The 17,413-nt window shown below is 40.4% G+C and overlaps 1 protein-coding gene across 3 annotated transcripts; it reads left to right on the top strand.

The window, feature by feature from the left end:
- The first annotated feature begins 738 nt into the window (after positions 1-738).
- mvp (major vault protein) lies at positions 739-16,228 on the top strand. 3 transcript variants are annotated; one of them, XM_058413610.1, is made up of 17 exons: positions 739-990; positions 4,130-4,281; positions 5,884-6,079; positions 6,289-6,412; positions 6,682-6,813; positions 8,859-8,953; positions 9,257-9,493; positions 9,771-9,896; positions 10,619-10,837; positions 11,540-11,775; positions 12,284-12,481; positions 12,981-13,125; positions 13,298-13,509; positions 14,145-14,261; positions 14,548-14,674; positions 15,046-15,234; positions 15,726-16,228. In XM_058413610.1, the coding sequence occupies exons 2-17, from the start codon at positions 4,148-4,150 to the stop codon at positions 15,849-15,851; spliced, it is 2,613 nt and encodes an 870-aa protein (XP_058269593.1). In that variant the 5' UTR covers positions 739-990; positions 4,130-4,147; the 3' UTR covers positions 15,852-16,228. The 3 variants fall into 3 exon arrangements, with proteins under 3 accessions (XP_058269593.1, XP_058269586.1, XP_058269578.1); XM_058413603.1 differs by having other exon boundaries at positions 816-990; positions 4,088-4,281; positions 10,625-10,837; XM_058413595.1 differs by having other exon boundaries at positions 818-990; positions 4,088-4,281.
- The last annotated feature ends 1,185 nt before the right edge of the window (positions 16,229-17,413 follow it).

The raw sequence follows: 17,413 nt of genomic DNA, 5'->3' as shown, positions 1-17,413 counted from the left end.
GATAGGAAGGTGTCAGTACACAAAGTACACCGCAGATTGCTGTGTCTGGGGCTATATAGCTGCTGACCACTCAGAGTGCCCATGCTGTGTGTGCATCTGGTGAAGCAGTGGCACCAGGATGCACTATGGGAAGAAGGCGTTATGCTCTGTGGAATGTTCTGCTGGGAAACCTTGGGTCGTGGCATTTATGTGGATGTTATTTTGACTTGTACCACCTACCTAAACATTGTTGCAAATCAATTACACCCCTTCATGGCAACGTTATTCCCTAACGCAGTGGCCTCTTTCAGTAGGATAATGCACCATGACACACTGCAAAAATTCTTCGGGAGTGAGGAACACGACGGAGTTCAAGGTGTTGACATGGCTTCCAGATTTCCCAGATCTCAATCTGATGTGCTGGACAATCAAGTATGACCCAGAGAGGCTCCAAATAACACTACAGCACACCTTCAGAGGTCCTAAGGAGGCCATGCCTCGATAGGTTAGATCACAAGAGAGGTCATTTTAATGATATGGCTGATCGGTGTAGATCGTAGTGTTGCTTCCAAAAAATAAAAAATAAAAGCTCTGAAACCGATCCTTGAGGTGGCTTTTATTTTGATGTGGTGCTAAGAGTTTCCCAGCAATCTGTCGCTCATTGCACGAGAAGTCACGCAACTGCAGGGATTTCCCCCGCAACAACCCCCCTACCCCTGTGTTTCACTCTCATATGAGTGCGGGGTTCTGATTTAATCGCACAAGCAGCCCGACTACAGGAAAACAACACATACGACACCCTCACTGTTATTCCGAAGCCTACTTAAAAACAGGGGCAAAGTCTGTTGTTTACCGGAGGGCTTGTGTACATCCCAAGCCACACCCCCGCTCCTCTCATCGACACGCCCCCCTAAACGTAGCGCTATTAAAGAGCTTGGGAAAAGGGCGTTTTTCCGTGATCTGTCATCTGTCCACGCAGACTTTAACTTCCCCGCAAAACTGTCCGAATCTGTAAGTTACCTGCGTTTTCATTTATCTATTGTTTTTATATTATTATACAGTCTGCAACGAAACTGCGTTTATCTACATTCACCTGGTGAATTCTGAATTTCCGTGTAATATAAAGGATGTTCCTCATGATGAGGATGAGATGTCGCGGTGTGTTTGTTGGTGTAGAAATGCTTGGTTATTTGTGAAAGGTAAAAATAAGAAGAAGAAAATTGTACTAAATTTCACGAGACTCGAAGTAGGCCAGCAAACACGGAAGTGGGAAGAACAGCGTCTCTGTATGGCTTGTAATGCCTTGATCATTTATGAAAATATAGTGAAGCTTATTTATGTATATAAGTGATTATAGCCTATCCATTCAGATTCTATTAGCTAAACTCTAAACCTTTTTGTCCAGTGTCAGTCTGTTAGGCTTCATTTGTAGCGCACACGCCCCCTCGGGTTGCTATAGTGCTTACAATGCGGAAGTGCCTATCTTTAACCTGAGTCTTTAATCACTAACATTACACCAGCTGCAGAATTTCTACATGGATCCGGATATTAAGTCTTCCCGAAAGTGATCTAGGCTTTGTGTAGCAGTTGGATAGTATTCCCGTGTTTGTACAGTTTGTAATGAGTAAGCATGAAATCACTGCTCAGTGAAGAGAGAGTGATATGATTGACAGGTACAGTGTGCAGTAGTGATCCCACAGACTGAAAGTGCATGTCGACCTACACAGAGCTGATCTTTGCTGAGAAGTGCTTTAGACTGTGGTTGCCATTTTATACATCTTTAAAAAAACAAAACCACAAACATTTCAAAAGGTCTGAGGTTTTTAAGAGCAACACAGTACAAAATGCAATGCTACAGTCTTTCAGTCTTACCTGGAAACTATTTAAAATGCTATAATATTCAGTGTATACATATATATTTTTTCTACATTTATATAAATACATTTTTTTGAGTCACAATACTTCGATGGAATGGGAAAAAATGATATTTTGAGAGCATAACATTTCAAGAGTCATAGATGATTTGCCAGTTTTGTGGGAAGTGAACTAATTAAGGAAAGTTAGTCAGTGTCGGAAAATAGACGTAGCATACGGTTGTATCTTGTGTTGAAAGAGAAATTTCTCAGGTATATCAATTAAAGGTTGCGTTGAGGTGTGTCGTTTTATTGTGAGTGTATATACGTTCACTGTTTCATATATTTACAATAACATGCTTTACGGAGGCTACAGTAAAAGGGCATCAACTGTATTGTATTCAGTCAGTGTGTCTCCCTATAACTCTCTAAAGTGGCAGCTGCCTTTAAGGCTTTTTTCTAAAAATCAGAAATGCGTTATTGGATGGAATATTACCTTTTCTTCTTATTTGTTAAAAATATTACTAAAAGGAGAAACTGGGCCCTAATCTGTGTCACCGAATTAACTGCAGTTTAAAACCTGTTTCTGTGGGCTATATGTAATTTAAGGGAAGGATACGGTAACAGTCATTATATAGTTTTGTAATGAATTGAATAAATATATGAATTAAGAACTTGTTTGGAGAATGACTTCCCTTAACAAGTCAAAAAATCTCAAAAGGACAGTACGCCAGCATTTTAATCTTTAAAGTGTCTGCATGAACCCTGGTAAAAGTGGCATGGAGAATGTGATTGGATCTTTTTAGATTTATGATGACGCAAGCACCACCTGTCTATCTGCAACCCTTGGACTACACCTTCCTTTTTTTTGCATGAATTATACATGTCGGGTAGTCAAACAAATACCTCGCTGTCCTTTAGCCATCTATGTTTGCATTGTGCCATTTGAGGAAGGATAATCCTGCAGAGGGGAAAAATGCTTTATCTCAAACAGCAGCCTGTATTCTCAGGTTTGCGCAAGGCAGGTATGGGTGTGTACATGTTTTTAAAGAGAAGCTTACACATGATTTGTTCAGTGTTCTGCAATCAAGTTTGACACATAAAGGTCATTATAAAACTCACATGACAGTTTGATTGCATCAGTGACACCCACTCATTCATAAGGTTGCTATGGATCTGAAGAAAAGTCTAAGATACAGAGCTTAGACTTTTCTTCAGATCCATAGCAACCTTATCACACATATAACTGAGAGTAGATAAGTATTGTGGTGTGTCCCATTGTAAAGATTTTTTTATATGGCCCAGTGACAGGATTTTCCTTGTGCAATAAGATGCTTTGATGATTAAAGGCAAGTCTTATCTAAATGATCAAACCTCTAAAAGACATCATATTGGTGTGCAAAGCTTTCGTATTCTCTTATTTGTGTTGTTGTCAACACATTCAAATAAAATATTGGAGTGAAATTTACTCAAGAAAATTGTGTGTTCACACATAGTAAAAAAACTTAATAAATTTAAATAAGCACATGTCAGTAATATCGAGTCATGTCAGGCTTCATAAAGAGAGAAGTGACTTAATTAAATACAATAGCCTTAGGCCTTAAAGCTGACCCAAAACAAGAAATCAGCTCAAAAAGTGAAATCAGTTTAAAGTTCTTTGAACACATATTCAGATAAAGTCTAAAAAGGAAAATAAAACACACCCTTACTTCAGTAAACAGTACTTATTTTTTTCTGGTTTTGTGAGCACTTGCAAAATTATAGTAAATTTAGCCCAGCAAGTATAATATATAATTTGGGTTTTAACTACATTTACCATTTAACTACATTTACCATTTACATTACCGCATTTTCTTTCAGTTCAGTATATAACTAAAAGCATTTAAGTAAGTCTTCTAATTAATTTTATGTTTAGAAATCACAGATTAATGTGTTTCATGTGACATTTACAGTAGCTTAGCTGATTTATTTAACCCATGTACATTTACATTCCTATATATATATATATATAATATATATATATATATATATATATATATATATATATATATATATATATATATATATATATATAATATTAACGTTTATTTTAAGGTGTAATCATGGTTTATTTTAGTATAGCTAGAAACCCGACACTGGCTTATGGTAAGCATACAACCCGAGCCTAAGGGTCAGGACTTAACTACTTGCCTGCCATTAGCTTTTGGCTGAGTGTTTTATCACTGAATGTGAATTTATCACCTAATCAACTTCAGATTCGATAACATCTGCCCCGTCCTTCTCGGATCATGTCGAAGAGACCTGCAGGTAATCACATGGAGAACGAGCGTAGCGACACTTCGATCATCAGGATTCCTCCACACCACTACATCCATGTGTTGGATCAGAACACCAACATCGCTCGGGTTGAGGTTGGACCCCTCACCTACATCCGCCAGGATAATGAGAGGTAACCACATGTACCAGGTTAAAGTTGAATGATTATCAGTTCTAATATAGCATTTTGCTATACTGTTTCTTTGTGCTTTGTTAAAAATGTTATGAATTCCACAAGCCCACAAAAATTTTTTTTTTTTGTTGTTCAGAAAAGTAAAGCCTGTCTTTATTCCTGTATGAACTAGTTTTAGGGTTGTGGTTTTGCGTGAGTAATATTTCCTTTGTTTCTATTATGTGTTCATTTTTGCTCTGCCCTACATTGAACCCTAAAAAAACACAAACTCTTATGTGTCAAAATATGCATTTGCAATCCATTCTTTAAGGCCGTACTATGATTTATATAGCTAGTAAAGAACCAGTTTATGATTTTTAAAGTCTTTTAAAACTAGATCAGATTAATGACTTGCCTTTTAAAGAAAACACACAAAGCTGAGCAGAGCCAAATGAAACTAATCCATGGGTCAAAAAATTTACTAAAACTAAAATTGAGGTTTAAAATAAAGAAAGTATTCAGATTATGTACATGATAATATTGTGAATCATGGTGTCTTTTAAAATTCTGCGATTATTAAAGGTCTATAAACAATATATAAGCTTACAATCGACACCTGTAAGAACATTGTTTTCAGCACATAATCCAAATGAAATGACTCCCATTGTCCATTCATTGAGATATAAACCAAAACATTTAATGGTTTGTGTTCTTTAGAGGAATTCATACAACCTATTATCAGATCACAGCAGAAACGTGGTTTGCTTTATAATCAGGAGATCTCAAGTGTGAATCCTGATCATGCCACAAAGGTGTGAGAGGTGTGGCATACTCTCACTCTCCCCTGTCAATCACAGTGACCTAATAATCATGGGCATCTGTGAGTTCAGGAGTTCAGAACAGGGCAGATAGCGCTCATCTTCAAGTGTGTTACACAGCAGAAAATTGAAGAGAAAATGGGATAAAGGTCAAACGTTCTGAGGAAACCTACATTCTCCTTTTTCAACAAATCCATGTAACATGTGGAGGCTTGTAGCTGGGGTCAGCAAAGAGTTTCCAGAGGCTGCACAGTGTCACAATTGGTAGGATTTTGGCCTCACATCTCCAGGGTACTAGGAACTTTGGTTATTCACTGTGTGGAGCCTCACATAATTTTTTAAAATTTGTATAGCAGTTTTAGCAATAGACAAAGTCACAAAGCAAGTTTACTGAAATCTATTTATAAAACTATAATTTAAATTTATCCCGAATGAGCCTGCCAGAGGTGAATAGTGGCTAGGAAAAAAAATCCGGGATGAATCGTCCCACCGTGCTCCTAGCATTCCTGGAATAGGTTCTGAATCCACCCTGATGGGGATGTAATAGATACTGAAGATAAATGTAGGAAAATGGCTAAAGGGAGATTGAGTTATTCATGAAACCGTATATTCTCTGATGGAGTTCAGGTTGGTAGCTTTTATCGTTTTAGCTTTTATCGATAGTTGGAGAGGTTCACTAGCTATAGCCTTTACCCTCAGATCTTTAGGTTACAGTACCTCTAGGATTATTTTCCTAGTTTTAGTTACGCCATGTGTTTAAAGCCAAAATGCTTATCTAGTTACATTTCATTTACTCTTCTCTTAGGGTTCTCTTTCCCCCAACTCGTATGACCATGGTGCCTCCTCGCCATTATTGTGTGATCCTGAACCCGGTAGCTCGTGATGATGAGGGACATGTTCAGTTCGACACAGCAGGCCAAGCTAAACTCCGCCATGCAGACCTGGAGATCCGTCTGACCCAGGATCCTTTTCCACTCTACCCTGGAGAAGAGATACAGAAGGTGTGCCTGTTCAGTCTCACTTGTGTGTGTGTGTGTGTGAGAGAGAGAGTGAGTGAAAGAATTTACACAGGAAGTGGTTTTTGTGAGGTGGCTGAACCTCTTTAATTGTTCTCTTTAAATTGACTTAATGAAAATAAATGTATCCATATATAATCTCTTTCTCCCTCTCTCCCTCTCTTTCTTTCTCTGTCTCTCTCTCTCTCTAACAGGAAGTTACTCCACTGCAGATCGTGTATCCCGACACAGCTATAAGGCTGCAGGCTCTTCTGGACTTTGAGCAAGAAAATGGAGAGAAGAGAGTGGCTGGAGACGAGTGGCTGTTTGAAGGGCCAGGTGGCTTTTTGCTTTTATTTGTTTTTTCTTTGTTTCTTTACCTCCTCAAACTAAAACCAGCATTCAGGTTGCCATTCTTCTCTGTACTTCAACAATTCACTTGTATTAAGCGAGAAAATCACTATTTTTTTTTTTTCTTTTATAGGTTGTATAATAATATTAAGATGTTTGCTAGCACTTTTTGGCTAAACGTGGTATGGTGTAATTTGTTGTATATCCTATAAAACATGCTGCCCCTGGCTAACCCTGTGGTCTCTGACATCTGTCAGGAACGTACATCCCTAGGAAAGAGGTGGCCGTCCTGGAGACCATCAAAGCCACAGTGATTCGAGAGAACCAGGCCATTCGCCTTCGAGCTCGTAAAGAGGGTGTGGACCGCACTGGAGTTCGCAGAGTGACTGGTTAGCACATATGCATGCACGCACACATGCACTCCCTCCACATAGATAGACTGGCTAGCACACACAGGCAGTCTCACACAAAAAATTGCACTGTCTCACACACACACAAGGAAAAAAATCTCTCAAATGACATACTATACACTATGCACTGTGTACTTTAGCATCTAGCATATGAATTTTAAAAGGGTAGTATTGTCTTAAATGGAGCAATAACAGTTTTTACTAAGCAGTAGTATACAGGGGTTGGACAATGAAACTGAAACACTGGCCAATTTAGTGTTGGAGGTTTCATGGCTAAATTTGACCAGCCTGGTGGCCAATCTTCATTGATTGCACATTCCACCAGTAAGAGCAGAGTGTGAAGGTTTAATTAGCAGAGTAATAGCACAGTTTTGCTTAAAATATTGCAATGCACACAACATTATGGGTGACATATCAGAGTTCAAAAGAGGACAAATTGTTGGTGCACGTCTCGCTGGCGCACCTGTGATTAAGACAGCAAGTCTTTGTGATGTATCAAGAGCCACGGTATCCAGGGTAATGTCAGCATACCACCAAGAAGGACGAACCACATCCAACAGAAGTAACTGTGGACGCAAGAGGAAGCTGTCTGAAAGGGATGTCCGGGTGCTAACCCGGATTGTATCCAAAAAACATAAAACCACAGCTGCCCAACTCACTGCAGAATTAAATGTGCACCTCAACTCTCCTGTTTCCACCAAAACTGTCCGTCGGGAGCTCCACAGGGTCAATGTACATGGCCAGGCTGCTATAGCCAAACCTTTGGTCACTCGTGCCAATGCCAAACGTCGGTTTCAACGGTGCCAGCAGCGAAAATCTTGGGCGGTGGACAATGTGAAACATGTATTGTTCTCTGATGAGTCCACCTTCACTGTCTTTCCCACATCCGAGAGAGTTACGGTGTGGAGAAGCCCCAAAGAAGCGTACCACCCAGACTGTTGCATGCCCAGGGTGAAGCATGGGGGTGGATCAGTGATGGTTTGGGCTGTAATATCATTCCCTAGGCCCAATACTTGTGCTAGATGGGCGCGTCACTGCCAAGGACTACCGAACCATTCTGGAGGACCATGTGCACCCAATGGTTCAAACATTGTATCCTGAAGGCGGTGCTGTGTATCAGGATGATAATGCACCAATACACACAGCAAGACTGGTGACAGAGTGGTTTGATGAACATGAAAGTGAAGTTGAACATCTCCCATGGCCTGCACAGTCACCAGATCTAAATATTATTGAGCCACTTTGGGGTGTTTTGGAGGAGCGAGTCAGGAAACGTTTTCCTCCACCAGCATCACGTAGTGACCTGGCCACTATTCTGCAAGGAATATGGCTCAAAATCCCTCTGGCCACAGTGCAGGACTTGTATCTGTCATTCCCAAGACGAATTGATGCTGTATTGGCCGCAAAAGGAGGCCCTACACCATACTAATGAATTATTGTGGTCTAAAACCAGGCCTTTCAGTTTCATTGTCCAACCCCTGTAAGTCGAATGTTGAAAATAAATCATGCAAAATGTTCTAATTTAAAAGACATTTGGGAGATGTTTTCTTCCCGGTGTGTCATTAGCAATCTTGAAAATATTTTCTCCTCCATCCTCACTCCTCTTTCATTACATGAGGAAATCTGCAAGTGATGAGTGCATGAAGTGTACAACATTCCACACCTTTTTTTGGTTGAATAAGTGAATCATTCGGGTACTTGAAGTACAATTCTTGTTGCAATTGTCAGTGTGAATAATAACACCACAAATGGTGTAGAATAGTGCAAAAAAAGCACACACTCAAAACATTCTGTGGGTTAAAAGTATGCAGAAAATGGAGACAAACTGAGAATTACCTTCATTTGGATTCTTCTTACTTCTTTGTGATTACAAAGCTTTTCAGAAAGACCCTGAGCAGCACTTATCATAATATTAATGTGAACTTGCTGGAATAATGCAGGTATAACTGGCCACCTGATTACATGACGATTTTGGGGTGTGTGTGTGTTTTTATATATTGTGTGTGTGTGTGTGTGTGTGTCAGGTGAGGAGTGGCAGGTCTGTAAAGTTGGTGCATACCTGCCTGGAGTGCATGAGGAAGTCATCGACATTGTGAATGCGTTCATCCTCACTGATAAGGTAACATTTTGGGGGATTTTTGCTTTGCATTTTCTTTGTTTATTTATTTTTCATGTGTCTGCCACTGATTAGTGCATAGTAAATAGCGCATAATGAATAGACCTTTGGTATATACAAAAATCGCCATATAAACCAAACCAAAGTTTTATTGTGTCTTGAATGGATTTGCTGTCCAATAGAGAGGTCACGTGTGTAGACCACCCTGTACCATAAGAGAGCAAAATAAATGTATCATACCAAAAGATACTCATGGCTTCTCTTAGACACTTCATTAAAGTTTAATCTACCAACATTTTCTGTCAGAATGCGCTGCATGTGCGTGCTCTCCGTCCATTCCGGGATGCAGGAGGGCGAGACAGAAGGACAGGGGAGGAGTGGCTGGTGACGGTCGCAGACAGAGAAGCACACATCCCCTCTGTGGCTGAGGAGGTAGTTGGGGTTGTAAACGTGACCACGCTGAGCAGCAGGGAGTACTGCGTGATCCTGGACCCAGTTGGGCCAGATGGAAAGCCCCAGCTTGGACAGAAGAGAGTGGTGAAAGTAATTTGCATTTATGTTTTCTTGACACACAGGCTCAAATCTTAGCCTTGGGACAAGGATGCAGGACAGTTGGCTACATTATGAATGTAATACAATAATATCCAGCGCTTCATAGAATAAGTAAATCACCAAGATTAGAAAAGCAAATTGTATCCATTAACTCCAGAATTTCATTGAATTCAATTACATTGAACCGACATTGGCCTTGTGTAGTACTGATCATTTGAAAGTATGTAAATTATGTAAAAATATGTAAATATCTACCTCTCTCTCTCAGGGTGAGTGCTCGTTCTTCCTGCGGCCCGGTGAGCATTTGGAGAACGGCATTCAGGATGTCTACGTTCTGTCCGAAGAGGAGGGACTGGTGCTGCGTGCTGTGGAGGCCTTCACTGATAAAGAGGCGGTGAGACAGACAGCAGGATGACCTAATGGAAAATGATGAGAGAAAATGAAGGGAGAAGGCAGGCTTGTGTGAAATCCCAGTCAGCCAGTGTGCAGCAAAGATACAGAGCAGTGAAATTCTGTTTGTGCTTAAATGCACACTACTCGTTTAGCCAGAATCCTCCTTGCATGTTTAACTGTCGGCTTTGCCAACACCCCATGAGCACACCACACACCCTCACGAAATATGCAGTAGTGCTTTGCCAGGCATATGAGAAGATAACATTATGAAAAGCCAGTATATGCATTTCTGCAGTGTTACTGAGGCTAGAATGAACAATACGTATTACTGAATATCTGAAAATATCTGGATTTTGGAATACAGAAGCGATTTTTAAAAAAAAATGAAAAGGATCTAGTTCTTTGTATCTAATCTCAAGGGGATTTGGGGATTCATTAATTGACCCTCATCTTTTTCTCCCTCCCCCTTTTGTTAAATATCAAACCATTTAATCCTTTTTGCTTTACATTATTTCGTATTATAATTTTGTGTATTATTTCTGCCTCACAAATTTGCTTTGTTCTACACATCTACACATTACCACGCATATACAGCCCTACACACACACTCAGTGCATGATTCACATGCAGCCATGTCCATCTCCACCCATCTCCAGCCGTTGCATTTGCTCCCCTTCCTTCCTTCTCTCTCTCACCCCCTCTCTCCCCCTGTCTCTGCATCAGCAACAGGAAGACGAAGACGAAGACGAAGACGAAGACGAAGAGGAGCAAGAGGGGCAGTCCAAAAAGGCCACTGTACAGAGACGCCCGGGAGACCGCTGGATGCTGCGAGGGCCTATTGAATATGTCCCACCTGCCACTGTAGAGGTCCTGCTTCGCCGGCAGGCCATTCCACTGGACGAGAATGAAGGAATATATGTGCGGGACATCAAGACCGGCAAGGTTAGTGCTTTGAGTTGTGCTGATTGAGTGTGTGTGCAACAGAAGCATTTACAGGTCTGAGTTCACACCCACACACAGCTTATAATAGCTTATGAAATGTTTTAGGAATAGTCAGATCCACCCAGTGCTTTTTTTTTTTTTAAAGAACTTGACCATGTTCTGTAGTGAGTGGAAGATTTGTTACTATCATGTTAATAGCCTGTTGTGAATAGTTGAAGAAATTACACGATTCAGTTGCACTTACATGCCGTTTTACAGTAGAGTCCTAGGGTCCCATACCAGGAGCTCGAAAGCTAGAACAGTTTTATTGTACTGTACATACATGCATGGCAGATCTTGCTGAGTTTCCAACTGGGAATTTTTATCTTGGTTGACATTTCCACTGAAAAGCTCCAGGAAAGCGGTTGTCTTAAATTGAGAATACAGTGAAATGCAGCAGAATAATAATTGTTAGTTGATAAGCATTTCAATTTGCATATGTATGACATCACTAGCAAACGTTGTATGAAATAGATATTCCGACATATTTTAATTTCATATGAAGATTTCTCAAACAGCACTAAGGTTAGTTTATGAGGTACAGAGGTCATTATAACAATTGAATAAATAGCCATTGCCAACTTTTTGGTTTGAATTCTGCTAGAAATGTAAACTCTATATAAAAAGTATTTTTTCTCTCGTACCCCATGATGCTCTGTGCAGGTGCGGGCTGTCATTGGTCGCACCTACATGCTGACACACGATGAGGAGTTGTGGGAAAAGGAACTCCCTCTTAATGTGGAGAAGTTGCTGAGCAATATGCGTGACCCAATGTCCAGCCGCTCGAGTCGGGACGTGGATGCCGCTGCTGAACCCAGGGACAAAACCAGAGTGGTGTCCTACCGTGTTCCCCATAATGCTGCAGTGCAGGTGTACGACTACAGAGAGAAGAAAGCCAGGTAATGGTTCTTTATCAGCAAACCCTTTCCTTATTGTCTTATTGAGGGAGCACGTCTTTGGATGACATACATTCACATTACGTATACTGTATACACCAGTCACTGTGGTTACCCGGCTATTTAAACAAGCAACAAAACGACAAGGAGTCATCTATACTTGTCTCTCATCCAGAGCGCTATATTTTTTAAGGTTTCCTGTTCTAATCTCAGCTATGAAGCCAAGACTGTACAACAAAGAACACATTCTTAAGAATGTAATTCATCTGGATTTTATCCTAAAGTATAATTAGCTATTATTCTATAAAGTGCCCTAATGTAAGGTGTGACTGAGTGTGTTAATGTGTATGTGTGGTCTCTTGTGATGGACTGACAGAACATCCCATGAAAGGTATATTCCCATCCTGCACCCAGTGTTCCCCGGATTAAGCAGCTACTGAGGGCAAATAAATTAATGGCTGTGCTTAAAAATAAAAATTCTTTAAAAGAAATTTCATCTTTTCTGTCTTAGGGTGGTGTTTGGGCCTGATTTGGTGATGCTGGGCCCGGAAGAGCAGTTCACGGTTCTGTCTCTGTCTGGAGACAAGCCCAAGCGGCCCAACGTCATTAAGGCCATCTGCCTTCTCCTCGGGCCTGACTTCTGCACTGACATCATCACCATAGAAACCGCCGACCATGCCCGTCTGCAGCTTCAGCTTGCCTACAACTGGTAAACCATGCATGTCTGTCTATCTGTCTTGTTCAAGGTATGCCGCTGTGTGTGATAAAATATTCCACCCACACAGTGTAGTAAAAAGCAGTGCACTACAGCAGGACACTTTGTTCTTGATAAAAGCTAACAGAGATTAAAAGAGAGTGCAGCCATCACTGCCAGAATACCTGCACTAATCTACGAGCACTCTTCGGGAATCAAAAATGAATGTGATGTGTGGCCAAGAAGCTCTGCCAATACTCTTCATATATCTGTCATTGTCCTACATTTTAATGTTCTGTGCTGCAGTATATTCATTCTGTCTTAGACCTATCCTAATGGCTACTTTTTTTCTGATTCACATAAATATTATTTGAAATAGTGTGGTCAGCTTAAGTGCAGTCCTCTTTCTATCCCTGACATGACAGAATGGAGACACATTTGCCAGGTGCCTGTGACTACTTTTAATGTTCATGATGTAGTAAATATATCATATTTTCTTCCTTCTCATCATCAGGCACTTTGAGATAAAGAACCAGACAGACCCCACACAAGCAGCAGCACTCTTCTCAGTGCCTGACTTTGTGGGTGATGCCTGTAAAGCCATCGCTTCCAGGATCAGAGGAGCTGTGGCTTCGGTGCAGTTTGATGACTTCCACAAGGTGATTTAGTGTTGTTGGATTTATCAGATACATGCAGTAACTCTGTTATATTCTACCACCTGTTTTCCCATCCGTTTCTAGTGACCATGATGATAAAATAATGTGCATAAGCGTTCTATGCATGCAGCTCACTCACTCCTCTCGTTTCTCATACTTCCCTTTTTGCCTATAGAACTCAAACCGGATCATCTGCTCAGCCGTGTTTGGCTTTGACGAGAAGCTGGCAGTACGTTCCAGTCTGCGCTTCGGTCAGAACGGGCTGGTGATCAGCAGCGTGGACATTCAGTCAGTGGAGCCAGTGGACCAGCGCACGCGTGATGCCCTGCAGAAGAGTGTCCAGCTCGCCATTGAGATCACTACCAACTCCCAGGAGGCCACAGCTCGGTCAGTAAACATCTCTAGTTGCAGTTTTGTTCCATATATCATTTAGCTTGAGGAAAAATTGCTTACACACCAGGTCACATGTTTGTACCTTATGCTGACTTCTGCTTTATGCCTTAAAATAATTAAATGAGTCTTAGCACAGGTGTTCTGTTCTCCTGCCAATATTGTTAATGAAATTAATGTGCTGGCTAAGCAATCTGTGCTGTTTTGGCAGTTGTGTATTTTTTTTTTACCTGAAATAAATAAGTCAATAAAATGGAGGATGGGGTGGATTGAGCATCCGAAGAATATTTTAAAGCACAAAAGCTCAAAACACAAATTAGTACTATACTACATTTGGATTAGTATGTCCTCTTTATAATTGGATAAAAACAAAAGAAATCAATTGACCAATCAGCTTATATGCTGAACTAATGTTTTGTAGTTTTGACACAACTCACACACTTTTGCTATTGACAGAAACCACAACTCCTCACAAATGCACATGTAAATGCTAGTAAAAGTTATTAGCATGTGGACTCCACTGGAATGAACTCTTCATATTTTGCCTCACTAATATTCATACTTTATATTTTGATGAAAGTTATTCAAATCACTTTATGATGACTTGCTTTCTCTGTACTACCCTGTCTTAGGCATGAGGCAGAGCGCCTGGAGCAGGAGGCACGCGGCAAACTGGAGAGGCAGAAGATCACAGACCAGGCAGATGCTGAGAGAGCCAGAAAGGAGCTGCTAGAGCTGGAGGCACTCAGGTAAAATCTCACTGCTTCTCTCTGCAGCTTTGCCTGAGAAGAGAATGTAGGATATGATTTGACTTCATTTCATTTACATGTCAGACACCTTTCTAACTTAATCCAAGATTAGAAGTAAGCATATGAGGCTTAAAAGGCTTGCTGAAGAAATGGTGGCTTAGCATGCAAAGGCATTGCATGAAGTAGGATTAGATATTTGTCAGTTTTCAACTCCGTAGCCCTTATAAATGCATTATATAGTATTATGGTATGGACCTGTGACACTAATATGTGTGTATGTATTTAGTGCTGCTGTAGAGAGTACTGGAGCAGCAAAGGCAGAAGCTCAGTCCAGGGCAGAGGCAGCACGTATCCAGGGTGAGGCCGCTGTGGAAGAAGCCAAACTTAAAGTTGAGGCCCAGAGAATAGAAGCGGTATGTCTTTCTCTTCTTATCTTTCAGTTCATGCCTTTCCTCATTATGTCTCTTACCCACACACACAATCATTTCATCATCCCAGCAGAATACATTCTACAATGCTGATGAGCAGTATTTCTTATTGGTTAATTAATATTTTTGACAGTTTCTCCATTGCACTTTCATTCTCTCCTTTGTAATAGGGTTCTAGGATGATTAATTAAGTACCCCCAGTTTTGTGTTCATGCAGGAGTCTCTCTACACCAGGATTCCCATTTAAAATGAAAGACAATATTTGTGGATTCTGAAAGCTTGCCTTTCTGTGTTTCTCTGTATAATTTCCAAATGTTGCATTCCACTCATCATTTCTTACATAAATACGCTCTTAGGAAGCTGAACTGGTGCGTCTGGCAAAAGCACGTGAGCAGGAGCTCCAGTATAAGAAGGAAATCGATCGCTTGGATGTGGAGAAGCAACAGAAACTGTCCGAGATTGAAACCCAACGTTTCAAACAGATGGTAGACGCTATTGGCAGTGATACACTGACAGAGATGTCCAGAGCCGGACCCGAGCTACAGGTATCACCTCGCGCACACCAAGCTCCTCCTCCGTTTTTTACTAGGTTAAGAGAGGCTTTAATGCAGCAAACACTGAAATGATGGGATTGAATTTGTAGATCAGGCTGAACTAAGAAGGCTTTACTACAGGGAGAAAAGTGATCGTATCAGTCAGACTTTCATGGACCGTCCCTTTTTTGGTCTTTTTGTTATTTGGATCAGCCTTTTTCTAGTGCAACCAAATAAGCAAAAATGGATATATTATATTATATTATATTATATTATATTATATTATATTATATTATATTATATTATATTATATTATATTATATTATATTATGTTACATTATAAAACTACATATTAATTGCTGTGTTTTATGTAATTTCTTATTTATATCCTATTCATTAATTTAATTTAGACTTAAACTGAATTTCATTCAAGAGCAGTACTGAAAATGTGTCATATTTCCCCCTCCTTTTCTCTCTCTCTCTCGCTCTCTCTCTCTGTCTAGGTTAAAATGCTGCAAGCTCTGGGTCTTAAATCCACTCTGATCACAGATGGCTCTTCTCCCATCAATCTGTTCACTACCGCTAACGGCCTGCTGGGGGCAATGAAGAGCTCTGAGGAAAAGCCATGAAACTGAAAAGAAAATAAGAAGCCCTAGACTTCAGATATCATAAAAATGTCTAAGAAATTGCTGCATGTCAAAGCCTTTCAGTGTTTTTCTTAGTTATATTTACTTTTGTTTGTTTTCTTGGGTCTTTATTTTCTCCCTGCCAAATATCAATACTATATTACTATGAGAGGAAATAGTTTAGAAAAACTAATAGCAATAGTTGGTTGGTGTGTATTCTATGCAAATATATTTGCTTTTAAATATGTGCCTAACTTGACCAAACATTACAGATTTATTTCCTTATCCACCGAAGCCTTATAAATCATACAGTGATCCAAAAGCATCTTCGAGTACCTTATGTGCATTATAAGTAATAAACGTTTAAAACGTGTATATAACACTGTTTCCTGTGGCCCGTGATTTTATTGTATATCTGTTACTAAGTGTTTGCTTATGGTTTGTGATGGTCAGCTGTCTTGGGTGACAAAGCCACTGTGCTGATACACTCTCGGGAAAGAATCAGCCAAGATTATTTTTCACCAGATGAGACCCTCATTGCTTGATGTTGCAGAAGGTGCCGGTGTGTATTCTCCTTGTTTGCCAACTCACAGATGACTTTTGGCTACAAACACCTGGGATTTTTTCATAGGTCTTGTCATGTTTCATTGTTTCATTTCAAGTTTCTAATGTGTCTACACCACACTGAGGTGGATCTCTCTTTCTGTGTAGAACCACGGAAATTAATGTGCTTTCCCTGGTATGTGGGGTTGTATATACACTATATTGCCAAAAGTTTTGGGGCATCCGCTTTTACATGAACATGAATTTAATATGGAGTTGGGCTGCCCTGTGCAGCTACAACAGCTTCAACTCTTCTGGGAAGGTTTAGGAGTGTGTTTATGGGAATTTTGTCCATTTCTCTATAAGTGCATTTGTGAGGTCAGACACTGATGTTGGACGAGAAGGCCTAGCTCGCAGTCTCTGCTTTAATTCATCCCAAAGATGTTCTCTTGGGTTGAGGTCATAATACTGGAAGACTGTGTCTGAGCCCTGAACACTGTCAGTTTAGGAGCTAAATACGAAAACGCTCTACACCCTTTTGTAAACTTTAATATTCTGGGAACTAGCAGAAGTGCAGAGTTTTGTGATCTTAGAGAGCGTGGTGGATTGTAGCATGTCAGCAGACTGGTTAGATACGTGGGAGCTAAACCATTTAGGGCCTTGTATGCAAGTAGTGCCAGTTTGTAATCAATTCTAAACTTGACAGGTAGCCAGTGCAGGGATGATAATATTGGGGTTAAAACTAGTGGGCCATTTTTGGGTCATCAGTGACATTTTATTGTACTGTATGTGATGCTAGTATTAGTGTACAGTATGAAGCGCTGCAGTGTTGCTAAATACTTTATTACACATAATTAAAGTATCTTCTTCGCCCACTTTTAGGTGGACAGTTAGTGACTAGTGACAGAGCAGTGGCATTATAGTGAATACCTGGACAGTGGTGGTCTTTCTGTTACTGGGTTAGTGATGGGCTAATATATTGTACTTCGCCACAGTTAAATGAGCCAGTCTTAGTAAGTGCA

This window comes from Hemibagrus wyckioides, linkage group LG02 (genome assembly GCF_019097595.1).
Source record: "Hemibagrus wyckioides isolate EC202008001 linkage group LG02, SWU_Hwy_1.0, whole genome shotgun sequence".
In the NCBI taxonomy this organism is placed as follows: Eukaryota; Metazoa; Chordata; class Actinopteri; order Siluriformes; family Bagridae; genus Hemibagrus; species Hemibagrus wyckioides.
This window is presented reverse-complemented; position numbering and strand designations above follow the sequence as displayed.